The 19,271-nt window shown below is 40.0% G+C and overlaps 1 protein-coding gene across 3 annotated transcripts in view; it reads left to right on the top strand.

Annotated features, from left to right (window-relative positions):
• Positions 1 to 19,271, top strand: part of ZDHHC17 (zinc finger DHHC-type palmitoyltransferase 17) — a 132,368-nt gene that overhangs the window by 78,595 nt on the left and 34,502 nt on the right. For all 3 annotated transcript variants that reach the window (XR_005587717.1, XM_039497953.1, XM_039497962.1), the window contains one exon: positions 9,582 to 9,682. Coding sequence is in view for 2 of the 3 variants with exons in the window: in XM_039497953.1 (XP_039353887.1) it covers positions 9,582 to 9,682 (101 nt within the window). In the remaining variant the exon portion in view is untranslated. The remainder of the gene's footprint in view (positions 1 to 9,581; positions 9,683 to 19,271) is intronic.

The following is a 19,271-nucleotide window of genomic DNA, read 5'->3' as shown; positions in this document are numbered from 1 at the left end:
TATAATGCAGCATGTTCAATCTAGTACACCCAGACAAATGTTTAATATATGTCTTGTTCATTTACATAATAAAAGTTGTTCTAGATTTCTTTGACAGATCTATATGCATCTTTTGGATATATAGCATTCTTTGCAAGAACTTCTGTTTTATCACTGTTACATTTCAGAAAAAGGTCTGTGTGATTTGGCTTTCTAATGCTCTGTCATCTCAGAAATATAGCCTTTGAATTAATTTTAGATGAAAGGCGCTGAGCTAATAAGGCTAGGAGCAGAGAAACATTCAGTCTCCAGAGGGAGGGTACTGGATATCTGTTAAACCATTGGTGTAAACCGTGAATGGAACAGTCAAGAGGAAAGTTATTAGGGATAGGAGAAGCAAGGTAGAATTGTAAATAGGTCAATAAAAATTAATTACTGTTCAGAATTAAAATTCTGAGACATTTAGAAAGTCATTCAGAAACTGATACAAAGTGGGATACAACATCAGGAATTATTGCTGTGGCCAGAACAGGTTATTTTTATTAGTTATTTTAAATCAGTTGTTTTAAATCTGTCATCCAGTCACTAAAAGAATTATGTACTATGTTTTGAATAATTACTGTAAATATCAGTATTCTCCATAGCTCTCCAGAGGACTTGCAAAGTATATGGACTGTTTGACCCTTAATCTACTTCTCAGTACTATACATTATATTCTTTGAGTAGCCTCTGCATATTCCCACCTGTGAGCTTGGTGCTCCCTGGCACTGGGTGACCCAGTGTCCTCTGCAGCCACTTTCTTCTTTCTCTTTCTCCCCATGTGGAGGATTTCAAAGGTATAAAACTGTCCCTCAGTTCCTTCTTAACTGCCAAAGAGGTCGTGAGTTTGGGTCACATGCAGCATCCTCATTTCTTTTCTCAGAGCTTTTCTTCTGCTCTTTCAGGGCTGTTTTTGTTTTTAGTTAAATTGTCATTATGGGTTTCCTACTGCTAAAGGAGATTCCTCAGGCCTGGTCAGCTAAGTCTGGCAATGTGCTAGCCTAAGTGTCCCTGTGTCTGGCTTACATATTATTCAAGTCCTCAGTCTTAATTGGCTGACAGAGTCATTTCCAAGATTCTTAAACCATCAGCCTGGCACATAGATCCCTGAATTCCTCCAGATTGATCTAATTCAGTGCCATGGTCTCAGTCTCTTAGATATGGCTCTGGCTGGATTGGCATAATTCGGTACCAAGGTTCTGGCACCTTCACAGCACCAGAGTCCACAGATCTGGACTGGTCTAACTAATTTGGTGCTTAAGTCTTGGCACTGGCACCAAAATTTTGGCATCATGGACTAGAGAACTAAGAGTGGTGAAGTGCATATTCAGATCTCTGCATCCATCCATGTCGACCGAGTCCAGTGCCTAGAATCCAGCATCGTGGACTCTGGTGAACTTCTCATGAAGTGATCCAGTACCAGTATAAGTGACATTAGGTCCTCAGCAGGGCTGGCCCTAGATATTTTTCCTCTCAGGATGGTAAATGTTTTTGGTGCCCCCTGAGCAGCTGAGGGGGGGAAAAACAGGTGTAGTGATGAGGTGCCCCCAAAAGTTGGCACCCAGGGCAACCATCCTGCTTGCCCTCCCCTAAGATCTACCTGGTCTTTAGATCCATTTAGGTTGACTGAGTTTGGTGTTGAGGTTTCAGCAGATTGACTCCTGGAGTCTCTGATTCCACTAGTATCTAGACTTTGATCCTCAGACATGTTCCGTAACAATGTAACTGGGTTATACTGCTTTCCATGCTGTGTCTGTGCCTCCATAAGACTGATAGCAAAGGTACTGCTGCTGCTTCTACTTACACCTGACCCATTTATGTCTCGGTTCATAGAAAATGCAAAAGGTGAAAGTAGCACAAGCTTATTAGGGGATTCTCTTCTCACCTCCTTTACCTTTAGTGTGTTATTTACACATAGTGGACCAGCATGTTTTTCAGTCTTTTCAAGATTTGTGGACTCTCTAGGAGTTGTCTACACATCATGGTTCTGGAGTTGAAAGCTGGTTGCCTAACCTGCAAGACTCTCTCCCTTTGTTCACAACCAAAATTTATTTGCCAGAGAAAAACTATGTCCAGGTAGATGATTTGAACATAATTTTTTACAACAGCACAAATGTCTTGGGTATAAGTCTGTCAGTATTTGTTATACAAGGGGAGTAAGTCCCAGCTAGGTCTTATTATTACCAAGGACAGCACCCATTATTTCCAGTTCTGCTTCAGGGTCAGCAAAGACCCAGTGACATTGGTAGACTCCACTATCTTGGACTGGAGGTGCCAATCCCACAAGTGTGAATACACAGAGGCGACACTCTCAAAGAACAGCAGTTACTGGTAAGTAACCTCTCTTTTTAAAAACAAATTTAAATAACAGTAAAGATATGATCCGTTGTTGTTTGCAGTGTTATTGGTGCCATATTGGTCCCAGGATATTAGAGAAACAAAGGTGAGTGACGTAATATCTTTTATTAGACCAACTTCTGTTGGTGAAAGAGAAAGTTTGTCTCTTAATAAAAGATATTGCCTCACCCACCTTGTCTTTCTAGTGAGAATCTGAGACAAACTGAGAAGAAAAGCAAGATAATGCATGGATAACAGTTGACTGGAAGAGAAACATAATTGTGTAAGTCAAGGATGTAGTACAAGTTTCTTTCTCCCATTCTGGGTAAAGGAGAGGTAATAAAGAATATTCTCTTAGCCATTGGAGGGTGGGTATTAGCAGCTGACAGAAATGTTTTGGTGATAAAGTGGTGATGGTCAGACAGCAAGATAGTGAAACAGACCCTGGGATTGTTCTTACTGGGTGTCTTGATAAACTGGTGAGTGAGTTTGTGGGAGTAGGCTGGTGCAGATGTGAATGACTTAGGTTGAAAGGATGTGAGAATTGGTGATTGGGTTAAAGTTCAAACCAGGTATATACCAAGTTATTATTGTTACATTTTACTTTGCCTTTTTATATACTTATCAGTGGTTCTTTTATACTGTAAGAAGAGAAGTTAATGTGTTCTGTAATATTAATGCTGCCATACTATGTTTCACAGGCACTTAAAATGATGGGAAATTACAACTAGAATTAATTCAAATAATTATGAGGGTTTTTTTCTTTAGACTTAAATTATTTTGTTAGTTTTCAGGTTAAATACAGGTTTGATGCACCAATTTTGTCTCAACACCATAGAGCAAACAGGTAATCAAATTACAACAGAAATTTTGGGTACAGAATACCTTTACATTTTAAGTCCTTACTTTCTATTGATTCATTATAATTGTAATGTTATTAAATCAACCTGTTTGTATTTAGCTTCCTGTTTATTTTTTTAAGGAAAGAATATTTTATTGGATGGCTACAATATAATAGTACTGCTACAATATTTATCTGAATCCTGTGGTGGTGATTTCTTTGTGTCTAGATAAGCTTACATAGCATTCTAAATTCTTAACTTAAAAACAAACTCCCAGATCAATCTGTAAGTAAGTATTCAGGAAAGTTTAGCGAATACATGTGTAGCTGGTTGTCCTAAGAAAGATGTTTGGAAGCCCTTTCAGTCTATCCTGTAGGTAGTTTGTAGGACATGTACTGTGCTAGATATATTTAGCATTCATATAATAATTACTTATGAAAAAGTAGTTTTTACTTTTCACAGTTGCCACATCAATAAACTTCTAATTCTCTCCAAAGTTGCCTTTGCGAGTTATAGGGTTCCTTAGTCCCAGTGTCTGTTTTATTTCTGTGTCAGAACTCTGATTGAAGCATGCTAATTTCAAGAGGGAAACCTCAGAGCACTTTACAAACTGATTATAAAGCACCCCAGAAGTAAATTTTTTTGGGGAAGAAAAAAAAAACCCCAATCCTAATTTTCCTTTTCCCTTTTAATCATAAAGCAAGATTTTTCTAAAGAAGGGTATTCCCACCAGGGAATCTCCTTGGTGTAAATGTGTGATGTGGATGAGGGCTAAGTTCCCTCTAAGCTGCGTGGCCATTCAGCAGTCTATCAAGTGCCACACACTTCAGGTGCCTCTCCCCCCACTGCTGTGCTGCTCTTGCCCTCTGCATTGGAGCCCCTGGCCAACTGCTCCCGGGAACCTCCTTCTTGCTGTCCAGAGTGGGGGAGTAGGAAGAGGGTGCTGATGTCAGGGTGCCCTCCCACCCCGTACCCCATCTCCACAGAGCTGGGGGTCAGGACATGACAGGGCTCAGGAGTGGGACAGAGGGAGCTTGCTGGCAGCTGCTGCTTTGTCTGAACAAGCAGGCTTCAGCCTGGTGAGTGCCAATCTACTTGAAAGGGTAGCATATTTAAAGGGGCAATGCATGTCTGTCTCTCACACACTGTATGTGTATCTCTCTTACACACACACACACACACAATGTCTCTCTTTCCCTCCCTCTCTCTCACACACACACACAGAGACACAGTGTGTCTATCTCTCACTCACCTCCCAACACACACTTGTATTGTTATTGTTAAAGCAACAAAGAATCCTGTGGCACCTTATAGACTAACAGACGTTTTGCAGCATGAGCTTTCGTGGGTGAATACCCACTTCTTCGGATGCAAGTCATTGTTATTGTTGTTACTTCTTGATACTTCTTTCGAAATGTGTTCTTTTAATTAATTGACTGATCTGTGCATTTAATAATTTTTATTTCTCTTACATTTAAATTTAATAGTTTGAGTAGTGAGTTCTAAAATGCCTAACCTGTCCTGGCTGGAGTAATTATCCCTATGGTAACTTTTTAAAAAAAATATAGCTAGGTTTTTTCTGCTGGCGGCACATGTCCGCACATTACCTCAGTATGGTGCACATAACAAAATTCATTCTGCACATGCATGGAAAAAATTAGAGGGAACATTGGAGGAGGGTGACTATTTTATGTGGGTGTGATGGAAGGCAGGATGTGGGATGGTTGTTTAAGTTGTTCAGGATTGTGGAGAGGAACCTTGAGGTGTGTCCTGGAATGGCCCACTTCCCAGTGACTGACTGACTCTGTGACAGGTAGGCTAAATTTTTTTCATAAGACCATAAGAATGGTCATACTGGGTCAGACCAAAGGTCCATCTAGCCCAGTACCCTGTCATCCAATAATGGCCAGTGCCAGGTGCCCCAGAGGGAATAAACAGAACAGGTAATTATCAAGTGATCCATCCCCTGTCACCTATCCTCATCTTCTGACAAAAGAGGCTAGGGATACCATCCCTGCCCATGCTGGCTAATAGCCATTGATGGACCTATCATCCATGAAATTATCTAGTTCTTTTTTGAACCCTGTTTATGGTCTTGGCCTTCACAGTGTTCTCTGGGAAAGAGTTCCAAAGGTTGACTGTGCATTGTGTGAAGAAGAACTTCCTTTTATTTGTTTTAAACCTGCTGCTTATTAATTTCATTTGGTGACCCCTAGTTCTTGTGTTATGAGAGGAATAAATAACACTTTGTTATTTACTTTCTCCACACCAGCCATGATTTTATAGACCTCTATCATATCCCCCTTTAGTCATCTCTTTTCCAAGTTGAAAAGTCTGTTTTATTAATCTCTCCTCATATGGAAGCTGTTCCAGGCCCCTAATGATTTTTGTTGCCCTTTTCTGAACCTTTTCCAATTCCAATGTATCTTTTTTTGAGATGGAGCAACCACATCTGCACACAGTATTCAAAATGTGGGCGTTCCATGGATTTATATAGAGGCAATATGATATTTTCTGTCTTACTTATCTATCCCTTTCTTAATGATTCCCAACATTCTGTTAGCCTTTTTGACTGCCACTGCACACTGAGTAGATGTTTTCAGAGAACCATCCACAGTGACTCCAAGCTCTCTTTCTTGAGTGGTAACAGCTAATTTAGACTCCATCATTTTATATTGTGATAAAGTTCCTCCTCTACCTTGGTGGGTCCTATGCTTATTGGCGGATTTTGCTTGCCTCAGAGATTCACCGCAGCCCTCAGTTTGCCCACTTTTCTGGCTCAAACCTGCTGTTCACTTAGATAACCTCATCACTGGCCAGTATGGGGAAAAAGAGTAAGAACAATCCCAGCAGTTTCTGCTGATCCACCATGTGGGTCGAGGAACAGCCCAGAGACCTTCCCCTCTGGTGGAACCTCCTGTGTTGCATCAGGAGTTGGGAGGTTTTGGGGGAACCTGGGCCCGCCCTCTATCCCGGGTTCCAGCCCAGGGCCCTGTGGACTGCAGCTGTCTTCTGGAACAGCTGCACGACAGCTACAATTCCCTGGGCTACTTCCCCATGGCCTCCTCCCAACACCTTCTTTGTCCTCACCACAGGACCTTCCTCTTGATGTCTGTTAACGATTGTACTCCTCAGTCCTCCAGGAGCACGCCCTCTCACTCCCAGCTCCTTATACACCTCACTAACTGGAATGAGAGCCTTTTTTAAACCAGGTGTCCTGATTAGCCTTAATTAATTGTAGCAGGTTCCCAATTGACTACTGGTGTCCTAGTTAGCCTGCCTTAATTAGTTCTAGAAAATTCCTGAGTGTTCTGGAATAGTCCCTGTTATCTTACCCAGGAAAAAGGGACCTGCTTAACCTGGAACTAAGGTATCTACCTTCGACCACTCTCTTGTAGCCATCTGGCCTGACCCTATCACAATATGTATAGTTAAGATTGTTTTCCAATGGTAAATGTTTTCATAGATATTCTTAGCTGGAACTCAGGACAGCTCTTGAGAATTAGCTGGCTTATGTGCAGTATTTAAATTTCTTTTTGGCTTAATTGAAGAACTAGCTTCCTGTAATAGAAATAAGTGAATTAAATTAAATGGAAAACTGACTTAACTGTTTTCCTTCTGATAATATTTCCATTAAGAATCTCTGCCTGAAGCTGTAATGAGAGAAAAGCAAGAGATAGAAGAAAACAGACATTTTTGTTATAACTATAGACTGAGGAAAACAAGGCATATATGTTTCCTTTTTTAGATATATGGGTTTCTTGAATACCTCTGACATTGGAATCTCTTGTGTAAATGTAATTCACAACTGCTATCCTTGCTCTTGGCTAGGAATTCACTTCAAACTCTATTAAAATAACTGTAATGTGAATATTGCTGAGTGAGCTCTTTAGCAGTGATTTCTAACTGCTGTCAGCATGTGGCTTTAGAGTAAACATTTGTTAAGACTTCTCCATTTCATCAATAGTTCTAAAATGGTGTGTTAGTGGCATATGAAGTATTGTATTATCTATGTTATCCTACTAAAAATATGTTGAGTCACTGATTAAGGCAACATGACATTTGTGTGAGAAACTTCAAAATAATCAAGTCAAAGATTTTTGTTGATTATACAGAAGACTGAATACCTCTTTTTTTTTTTTAAATTGATGTTTATGGTAAAAAGTGAAGAGCCTAATCACTGATTACACGTGTAATTTATAAAATTCAGGAAGCTAACTCATAGGTCTCAAAATATAATTGTAAATGGGGAATCATCATTGAGCGGGTATGTTTTCTAGTGTGGTCCCACGGGGATCAGTTTTTGGCCATATGTTATTTAACATTTCTATCAGTGACCTAGAAGAAAACATGAAATCATCACTGTTAAAGTTTGCAGATGACAAAAAATTGTGGGAGTGTTGACGAGCAGATTCACCCCTGTGGTGCCTCCTGCTGGTCTGTTCTGGGAATTAGCTTGTTCCAGCTCCGGAGCACCCTCTGCAGGCTGGTGATCCGCCTGTCCTCTTGGCCCCTGTGTCCCTCCCTGGACCCAGGTGCCCTTTTAACTGGGATGCTGCCCCCTGGCAGTATCCCACCAATCTGGGTCTCCCCTCCCTGGGGAACCCCAACCCACTATCCCCACTTAGCCTCAGTTTTGGCTACTGCCCAGTCTCCATCTAGCCCCCATTCACTGGGGCAGTATCAGCCACTCATCATAGGCAAAGGGGTTTGGACCTGCTGCCTTTGCCTACCCCTGGGCTGCCTCCTGCAGCCCCCAGTACCTCTTGGCCTTATGCTAGGCCGCAGCCTGGGGCTTTCCAGGCAGGAGCTCCCCAGCTCCTCTGCCTTTCCCCAGCCCTGCTTCACTCAGGTACTCTGTGTCTAGCTCCCTGCAGCCGGGCACTTCTCTCTCTACAGGCAGAGGGAGACTCTCTGGGCTCCTGGCTTACAGCCTCTTATAGGGGCCAGCTGGGCCTGATTGGGGCATGGCCACAGCTGAGCCTGCTTTCCCCAATCAGCCCAGGCTTTCCTTCCCAGCCTCAGCCTCTCCCAGGGCTGTTCCAAGCCCCGAAGGGCAGGAGCAGGGGACCACCCTGCTACAGGGAGTGGTAAATAATGAAAACAGATCATTGGTAAGATGGGCACAAGCAAACAATATGTTTTTAATATGTCTAAATGTAAATATATCTCTCTAGAAACAAAGAATACAGGCCATACTTACATGATAGGGACTCTCTCCTTGAAAGCAGTGACTGAAAAAGATTAGGGGTGTAATCTTAGGGGTGCAAGCCAGTTAGTTTGTGGTGGATAATCAGTTGAACATGAGCTCACATCCAATCCTTGGATGCATAAACGGGAATCTCAAGTAGGAGCAGAGGTTATTTTACCTCTGTATTTGTCATTGGTGGGACCCCTGCTGGAATATTGTGTCCAGTTCTGGTACCCACAATTCAAGGAGGATGTTGATAAATTCGAGAGGGTTGAGAGAGGAGTCACGAGAATGATTAAAGGATTAGAAAACATGCCTTATAGTAATAGACTCCAAGAGCTGTATCTATTTAGCTTAACAGTGAGAAGATTAAGAGGTGACTTGGTCATAGTCTATCAATACTTACATGAGGGAAAATATTTGATAATGAGCTCTTGCATCTAGCAGAGAAAGATATAGCACAATCCAATAGCTGGAACTTCAGATTGGAAATAAGGCATAATTTTTTAACAGTGTGGATAATTAACCATTGGAACAGTTTAAGGGTTGTCGTGGATTCTTCATCACTGGCAATTTTTAAATCAAGATTGGATGTTTTTCTAAAAGATATGCCCCAAAATTATTTTGGAGAAGTTCTATGACCTCTGTTATGTAGAAGGTCAGACTAAATTATCACAGTGGTCTCTTCTGGTCTTGGAATCTATTAATAGGAAATGATATGATGTCTGTAAACATTGAGGAGAATGGGAACCAGTCATTTGAGTCAAGACTTACTCTGCAGATTGAGTCCAACTTTTAACATCTTATTTTAGACTAGGTTTAAAATTGGTTTTGTAAGAGTTTATGTATTGACCTAGGGATAGCATAAAACATTAACGTTATGTTTGATTAAAGATTCATATCCGCCCTGCTTCCCTTGTGTCTTATATTACACCATAGTTGCCACTTTGAACATCGAGGAGTGACATTAACTGCCTCTCATCCATCCTTCTGCATCAGGGTGACTTGAAAAATGGGACTTCTACAGGCTCTGAAGACCTCCAAAAGCAAAAATTTTTACTAACAGTATATGGAGATATAATTGTTGTTTAATGTGTTACATAAAAGGAGGTTTTTCACGTGTACTGATACTGAATTTAAATGACGTATGAAAGAACATACTGTGTGATGACATTACTTCTGTTGTTTTACAGATCATTCTTTGATCACTCAATGCATAGTGCACTGCCTCTTGGAATATACCTGGCAACTAAATTCTGGATGTATGTGACATGGTTTTTCTGGTTTTGGAATGATATCCTTTTTCTTGTTTTCAGTAATATAACTTTTTCATTTTAGTGATTTGTATCTGTTTAACATCAGTGCTGAATTCTAAATATGACCTCAAAAGTAAAGAATGAATTGTAATTTAAAAATAGCTACAACCATTTAAAATTCTTAATGCTTAATTGGTTTTGTTAAAATAGAACTTTACTATGCCATAGTAATCGAAAATCTTAATGGTTATTTTTGTACTGCTTTAAAATTACATTGTTGCTTTGTGCCAGTAACAATGTTTTCCTCAAACCTTTTCTTTGAAAATGTCTATCCAAACTTTTTCTGGGTTTTTTTTTTGGTCTTTTTTTCCCTTCATTTCTTTAGCAGAGAAATGCAAGTGGTTGTGTAGACATGTGAAGGCCGTATGTTGCCAAAAAGATTATAATTACGTGAACTCACCGTGACCTATAGTCTTTAAACTTAAGTAGCATATATGCTTTTCCTAGGATAAATAGATAACTTCATTTTCCCTATTCACTCATATTTATCACTTCTGGTGTCATTTTTACAGGCAGTTCAACCATAACTAGCTATTCCTAAGTAGTTTGCAAGTTCCATTTTATATGGACTTCAAAAATATGTTAAATAAAATACAACTGATGAAACTAAACAGAATACATTCTGTGGACATAATTAGAATTGCTGGGATTTGCCAACATCACATCTTTATAAAATATTAGCCACTGGACAGAATGTATAACTAGATCTGCCTAGACATAAACTTACCATGTTCAGAAAGAAAGTAGAAATTGAGTCAGATTTTGTCAAAAATTCACTTTACCATATTAATCGAGTTAAATTTCTGTTCTACCTTCTCTGGGTTGCACATTTTAATAATATTTTATCATTTGACCAAAGAATCAACAAACACATTTTATTAACGCCTGTTTAATTTTTACTTAATGCTTCCAGTTTTAAGTATTTTTAAGTGAATGTAATGCTTATGAAAGATACTGGCTGGATAATCCAATATCACTGCAGTCACCTTTGTTTGCCACTGCTTTTTCATGCTTAAAGAATGATCTGTTACTCCTAGATATTATTTAAGCCAAACATTGAAGTTAAAAAGCAGTGTTGCAAAAAACATTTTTCTTTTTGAGTCTTTCATGTCTGTTAGGATGTAAACATACAAGTGTGAGTGCCACTGTGCCTAAAATCTCTGAGAATCTTGTTTAAAAAGTGTTAAAATATTGTCTAACATAATCAATCAAAGATATATAACATTAAATTCTTCCTTCAGTTAGGGTCCCTATTGTATTCCACTGAGGGTTTACACATCTGAATCACAATCTGGACCTAGAGATTTTTTTAAGCATTAGTGTCTATTGGTCTGTGCATGTGCCCTTGGCTCACCACATGGTATCAACTGCATCTCCAGTTCCTTCTCACCGCTGCATCATCTGGGTTGGAACTATTAGTGTCCTCTTACATGTGATGCACTTTAAAAATATACAGTTGTTCAAAATTAGTTTTAATTTTTTTTTTACCGTTTTTATAGTAATCTTTAGTAGTTTTAGAGCAGGATTGGTGCTCCTTTTTTGGAGAGTTTTAACAAAGAAGATGCCTCTACTGCTTGGGAGAAGCCCACATTTCATCCAGGTGCAGTATCTGCCAGTCCTTTCCAAGTCATACCTGAGAATGCCAGGCTCTCCGCTATGGAAGCACCTCATGGAAGTCACTATAAGATCTCATTCAGACCCTGGCCAAGCAATGCCTCCTCCTTCCCCTATACCAGGAGTGCACCTCTAATTCCAATATCCGAGGCAGGCACTGGCAGTACCGCCATTGTGATCCCTGCACCAGGGTCTAGTCGTGAGGTAAGGTTATAAGTCTTCCTCTATGCCTAAAAAGGGAAAGACTCCTTCCATGAGTTCCAGTCATGGGGACGGACTGCACTAAAGCACTAAAGATGGTGTACACAATTCTGCCGATTCCACCAGTGAACCAGTTTTTGTACTTGGAGGACTTGAATGAAAGTCAAGGGACCATCCATCTTTTCCTGCCACTATGAGTACCAACGGAGGCCTTCTACATCATGGCAGTATCCTCCACTCCAGCTGCTGTAGAGCCAGTGGTTTCCTGCACCATGAGGCCCTCCTTAGCACCCTCCAGATCCATCCTGCTGGCCCTGTTGGGGATCCCAGTGAATACCCTCTTTTCCCCCACTATCGTACCCACATGCGGGTACTGGACTATGCCGAAAACCCAGGCTTTAAAATCTGTGCTTCCTGCCCACATTCCTTCTCGGTCAGCGAGCAAGATCAATACTGCCTCTACTGCTTCGACCACGGCCATCCTCCATGATATGCTGCTTCAGGATATATGTAGAGCGGCCACGTGGAGTTCAGTACATACCTTTGCCATACATTATGCCTTGGTGCAGGACTCTGCGACGGATGCCTCATTCGGCATGGCTGTCCTCCGCTAAACCTTTCTCATCCTTGCACCCTCTTCCGACTTAGATACTGCTTGTTAATCACCCTCAGTGTAATACATTAGGGGCCATCACTCGAAGAAGAAGAAGAAGAGGGGGTTACTTACCTGTAGCTGGAGGTCCTTCGACATGTGTGGTACCTAGTTATATTCCACTTCTCAGCCTCCTTCCCCTCTGCTGTGGATCTGTTGGATTTGCAGTGGAGAAGGAACTGGAGATACGGTCAGTCTGCCCCAGCTTTTATCACCTTGGATGGAAACATGAGGTGAGCCAAGGACACACGTGCAGATCAATGGACACTACGACAAGAAAAATCTCCAGCTCTGGACGCATGGTGCACATCCGTAAAGCCTCAGTGGAATACAGAGAAGGACCACGCATCTCGAAGAACCTCCAATTACAGATAAGTAACCTCCTCATCTGTAAGTGTAAAAATTAAACATCTACTGTAAAAAGTAGAGAGAAGAATGAATGCCGAATATTAGACTGTTTGGGGCAAATTATTTTACCTCAGAACATACTGAGAATCTGCAATGGATGAACCATACAACATAAAACAGTGTGAACCAAATAGAAAATGTTTGTGCAATTCAAGGGAAAGGGAATTTCAAGTCTGTTTTATCTGATTATTGTACTAAATAACTGGCTGTAGTATTATGTGGCTTTGTTGTGAAAATGGAAGCAGACGTGTAGATCAAATCCTCTTTAAATCAAATGAACACACATCAGCTGGATAATGTTGCTTTATGCAATTTGATGACTAATATTTCCAGATACAATATGGAAAAGAATGGAGGGTACACAGTAAAAATTTTAAGCACAATACACATTCTATAAAGCTATAGAAGGCTCTTTGATTTGTATCTGAAAAGCATAATGAACTACCTTGCATTCAGCACTGTTACTAAAAAATAACCTTTATGAAATAATGTGCTGCACGCAGTATCTTTGTTCCCCTTTCCCCTTCAAAATCTATCAATTTAAAAAGAAATTTCAGCTCCCTTTCTTTGTCAGGTTAAAATATAGAAACGGGAATGCCTTTTCATATCAGTGGAGAAATTTAACTACAAACTTCTTTTGGCCTGGAATTAACTTGGCTCACATTCTGTAAGCTGCTTTAAGTTATAAATCTTGCGTTGTATAAAAGAGAGGCTAGAAAATATTTAAAATCAGTTGCATGCTATGGCTAAACAGAAAAATGATTCTGTGAATGCTTTAGTATATGAAATGCAGATATCCTGGAAAATTATTACTATAAAAGAGCATTCTGACATTTGTTAGGGATTATTTGCAAACCTCTTGCTCAGCTGTATTTGAGAAGAGATTGCATGAACAGCTTTATTATTCATACGCTACTGTATGTCCTGTATTTTTACAACAGATATGGGGTGAAATTCTACTTGTAAAGACAAAAAAGACACAGTGGGACACATGGAGCCATTTTCAATTACTACGGGGGGGATATACGTCTCCCCCTTATCTGTTGTTTCGCATATCCATCGCTCATCAATAGAGGAACGTGTTCCGATACACATCTGTCCCAATCCGCATATCCATCATTTGCAGTACTGTAAGTTGGAAGCGACGGATATGCGGATCGGGAACGACATGAATCGGAACATGTTCCCCTATTGATGAGCGACAGCTATGTGTAGCCACAGGTGAGCCACAGCCCACCCACTTAACATCCAGGCCCGTCCCTTCCCAGTCCCAGCTCTGCTCCCACCCCAGCACTTGCCCCACACCCCCACCCAGTGCTCCAGCTGGAGAATGGGGTCAGGGCACCGGGGCTTGTCTAGCTCTGGCGCTCCAGTCGTGGAGCGGGGTTGGAGTATTGACCCACTCCGCTCATCCGGCTGTCCTGCCAGGGAGTGGGGTCAGGTTACAGAGGCTTCCAAGCCCCCAACCTCTGCTCCCTGGCTGGAGCGCCAGAGCAGGGCAAGCCCCCACACCTTGACCCTGCTCCCCTCCCGGTAGGAGCACCTGGCAGAGTGGGGCAAGCCCCGAGCACCGGCTGGGGGCGGAGCGGGTGGTGGTGCAGGGACACATTTTTCTGGGAGCTCCTGGCCAGATCACTCCTACCTCTCTGCCACTCACCCAAGTGTCCCCTCATGCCTATACCACCGCTTTACCAGTGGGTCCGTGGTATCCCGTCGTTTTGGTATCCCTCACCCTTTTCAAGAACACAAGCCCAACGTATACTGGGGACCCTGCTGTATCACATATTACTATAATAATGTACTTTCAGATAAATTATTTTAGTTCATTTCCACAAAAACAAACAGATTTTGTTTGCATGGTGTGATCACTACCACCACTTAAAGCCACATCAGACAGAGACTGTAACAAACCAATCAGTTTTAACAGTTTAAGATACAACAGAAAGCCTAAAGTGTGAAACCTTGTGGTTTAGCTAAATTGCTTCACTTTTCATGTGACTACTTTGAAATTGCAGAAAATCAGCTGTTAATCTTAAAGTTTTTTAATATTTGTCATGATAGTCAGTTTCTGTCCTCTTACTTGACTCACTTGGCTTCTGAAAGTTATATTACCTTAACTGGACATTGAATTGTATATACTGAATTGTTATCTATATAAATAAGAGTGCTTATAAATCATATCTGGAATATTAAATATTACTTGATTACACTTCAAGCAATGAACTTAAATTTAAAGTAGAACAGATAATGAAAACTAAATAGATCTTGAGATCCTTAGAAGGCAATATGGAAATGCAAAGTATTATTTTTACTTAATATTATTGCATTGAAAGTCCCCATAAAGCAACTTGATGTGTAATGAATCCTTTTGGAAGTATTTTTGAGTAAAATAACTTGCCAGATTCATTTAATGAAAACTGCCACAATGAGGAATTTAATCAGATATCACTTTACCCACACTACAGAGAATAAAGAAGTACTGTGCTCTGCTCTAAGTAATCACGTAAAGCTGTAAAAATATAAAGATTCTTACTCTGACCACAGTTCTATGTCTTATGCTACAAAAATAAAGCAGGCATGTAATTTCTTTTTTTCAATAAAGCTACAGGGCAATTTGCCAGAAGAACTAGAATGAATTTGGCATTTTATTACGACTTCTAACTTAAAATTATCAATTAAAGTATGACAGCTAACAGAACTCAGTCTCTCAAATAGCTTGTCACAAAACACTGTCATCCCTAATGAAAAACACTAATAGTACCTTTGTTTTCACCGTGTCACTTTTGAATACAATGCGGTTGTTACAAAGGCTTATGGGCACTTACCTTTAAATGTCAAATTGACTGTTAATGATCTGCAACTTTGACTTTTTAAAAATCAATATAATTCTATCTAGTTTCTTGTGTTTAGTACTTTTATTTGCCAGTGAACGTTATTAGTCAGCATGTAATTCCCAAGTGAAGATCTAACAAGTAAACAACTAAAGGAAAACCAAAAGAAAACCTGTAAGGAGAGGAAAACAAATCTGAGATGGTTTAGTTCATCATCAGTGTCTAAGGGTTCTGCATTTGGGCACTTACTTGCCAAAAATTGAACATGATGCTATCTGGCTTCTGAACAACAGATAAGTTTCATTTTCCACCATATATTGATCTTACGCTTCATGTGTGCACCCTACAGCAACAGTTGGCCTGGCTTCACCATTCTGAAATAATTAGGAACAATATGAAGTCGATTTCAAGAAATGCTGCTTGAAAACCCCTTTTGTTTATACAGCAGACCTGCCTTTCTATTCCAATTTTTACTGGTAAATCAAAAAAACCAAATCAACGGCAATCACTAGTCCAATTAAAAACTATGTCAGTTTTATGCCTTTCTGCACCTTTGGTATCCTCTCATGTTATAATGACCGAATATGGGATTTTGAAAAGCAGCTAAGGGAGTTAGGCACCAACTTTCATTCACTTTCAAAGGGAGTTAAGCCCCTAGCTCCCTTAGATGCTTTTGAAAATCCCTCCCCAAATTTCTACTAGTTGGCCAGTTAATGCTGATAGCTGAACAGAGAAGACAATCATCATTTTTTTAAATAAAACTTTACAAAATGAATGCATCACACGTACATACAGTCAAAATTATAGAGAGAAATCCAAGAAAAGAACAAAGGAAGACTTACATTCAGAAAGACAAAGAGGCTACTAGTTATGAAGGTGTAGCTTTGAGACCTATTGAGTAATTGGGTTTGTTCAGAATGCTCTGGGGGAGTGTCCTGATATGTCTGTGTGTATATACATAGACACACACTTTTTCCCCACCTCCCCTTTTCACTGTATAGCTCTGGTTTCAACCAATATTTTGCTTGATATGTACACCTCTACCCCGATATAACGCTGTCCTTGGGAGCCAAAAAATCTTAACCGGGTTATAGGTGAAACTGCATTATATCGAACTTGCTTTGATCTGCTGGAGTGCGCAACTCCGCCCCCCTGGAGCGCTGCTTTACTGCGTTATATCTGAATTCATGTTATATCGGATCAAATTATATCGGGGTAGAGGTGTAGTTGTAAATTAACAGCAATTTGTATGTAATTGAAGCCACTAAATAGGTTGCAGTTTTGGATCAAACTTCACTAACCAAATATTCACATCAACTTTTATGTATTCTGTCACTTTAATGGGACAATCATAATTCCTCAAACTGCTCTGATAATTACAGTGAAAGGTGTTACTTTGTAGTAAGGTAATAAATGGGTCATGGATTTTTGCGCTCTGTCTCACACAATGAAAACCGGAAAGTGTCATGGTTAAGTTCATTTTAGTATTTTGCTTTAGGATTAAGACCTAAATATTTCTGGAACCCTTTACTTCATAGAAAGTTGCTGAGTGGGAAATCTGCAGAGGAGGAATTGCTGCCAACATTATGCTTCAGCTTTGCAGCCACCTATACGGGTGTGTACCTCTCTCTACTTGGGTCTGAGTGAGGAAAATTTTAGGACTGAAAAGAAGTGAGGCCACAACCGGAGTTGGGCAGATAATGGAGTTTTGAGTTCACTGGGAGTTTTGTAAAATAAATAGTTTCAGCTTGATACAAAAACAGTTGTTTAAATTTTTCAGTGTGTAGAAATTAAAGAAAAAATAAAAAATTACGATGTTTTAATGTTACCGAAATGAAAAATTTCAACACAAAACATTCTGGTAACGTAAAAAGGAAATGTTTAGTTTTAACCTGAAAAATTTCATTTAGACTTTCAGGCATTTTGACGAAAGCAAGCAAACAAAAGTGGCAGCAGGGAAGAGGTGAGTGGGGCCTCCCTTATAAACTCCTTTAATAAAAAAAAAAAAAAAAAAAAAAGTAAAACAGCTTCCAGAGGGGAGAGTGAAAAAGCCCCATCTCACAATATCCCTTGACACAGTGGCTAGGGCACTCCAGTGATGTGAGAATCCCAAGTTTAAATCCTTTTTCCTCATCAGTTAGTGTGTGGACTTGAACCTGAGTCTCCCTGCCTCCCAGAAGAGCATATTAACCACTGGGCTAACCCTTATGGGGGGAAAAACACCATCTTTGTGAATCCTTTGCTTGCTGTTGTGATAATGTCTGTCTAAAAGTCCAAACAAAAAGTTTCATTTTGACATTAACAAAGCATTTTGACTCTTTTGGTTCCATCAAAATTAGTCCATGAACTTGACTTGAATTCACTAATAGTTTGTAGTCCTGAAACTGCATTTTCTGATAAATAAACTATTCATCCAAAAAATTTCATCCCGCTCCAGCCATCAGTGCTTTGCCTCCAGGTAGAATGTCGCCTGTACTGTTAAATGTTTCAAAGCTTCATGTGTTTTTCCACATACATTGCTGGTGTCCCTAAAAGCTCTGTAAGTTCCCATAGGTCTTCCTTGAAGTAAGTTACTCTGTTGGCCAAGGTGTGCCTGCCCTTTTCCCCATGAAGCTTCTGAATTGCCTCTGTCAGCACAACCTTCCCCCACTCAGATTCTTGTTCGTTCACCTGACATCTTTGCTCCTTGTTTTCATTTTCCCGAAATTATCTGCTGAGATTTGATCCACTCCCACCCTTTTATCATTCATCCATAATTCTACTTCCCCATTCAGCCTTCCTTTCAGTTTCAGTATGCACCATGGCCAATTTTCTGTCTTCCCGAGGATGGTTTCCCTATCAATGCTGCACTTATCTTCGGAGTCCTCCTAATAAAAGATAGCAAGGGAGGGGCTGAACTTTGCCATTTTATCTGAGGACTCTTAGGCCTGATCTACGCTACAGAGTTAGGCTGATGTAAGGCAACTTATGTTGACCTAATTCTGTAAGCGTCTACATTAAAATGTTGCTCCCACCGATGTTGCCCACTACACTGACTTAATAACTCCAGTTCCACAAGAGGCATAGGGTCAATGTTGATGTAGTTAGGCTGATGCAGTGTCAGTGTAGATACTGCATTGCTTATATCGACTGTTGCTGCCTTTCAGAAGCTGTCCCACAATGCCAAACACTGACAGTTAAATTGGTGCAAGTGCTCCTGGTGAGGATGCACACCACGACCCAAGGAGCGCAGTGAGGACATGCCCAAGCGATTTAATTACTGTGGTGGCTGTACGTCGCCGTAACTTAGGTTGAAATAATTTTGTAGTGTAGACATATCCTTAAGTTCTGTCCATATAATCTGTTTGAGTGAAGGGTGAGAGGAACATGCAGAAAAAAGTCTCTGGGTTACTGCCTGTGGGGCCCAGATGCATGAGCAGTTTTTTGGTCACAGGAACATATTGTCCAAATTTTATACAGTAAATTTAATATAGTAGCTTAAAAGTAAGGTCACAAACTGAAGGTTATAAAACCATTTTACTGGACAGAAAATAAATTGTCGTCCTGCTTATTTCTTTTTAGCAGTCTAGACATGACGTTTAGTAATTTGGAATGAATCGTGTAATTTTTTTCAATTGTACCTTATTGTTCATAGCAGATGTCTGTTTAAGGGATTTTAAATAGAAGATGTTTCACATATTTTTCTGCTTTTTTTATTGTTGTGACACAAATATCAGTGAAAATAGTATTTTAGAGAAAATGTAAACCCTTAAAGCTATGTAAATAAAGTGAACTTATTTTTGGCAGGAGCTAATTTTAAAAAATTCATTTAGCAAGAAACTGAGTTAGGAAAAAAAAAAAGATTAAACTCAACTTTTAATC

This window comes from Mauremys reevesii, linkage group 1 (assembly GCF_016161935.1).
Source record: "Mauremys reevesii isolate NIE-2019 linkage group 1, ASM1616193v1, whole genome shotgun sequence".
In the NCBI taxonomy this organism is placed as follows: Eukaryota; Metazoa; Chordata; order Testudines; family Geoemydidae; genus Mauremys; species Mauremys reevesii.
The sequence above is the reverse complement of the archived record's forward strand: the minus strand, read 5'-3'. Positions and strand labels throughout refer to the sequence as shown.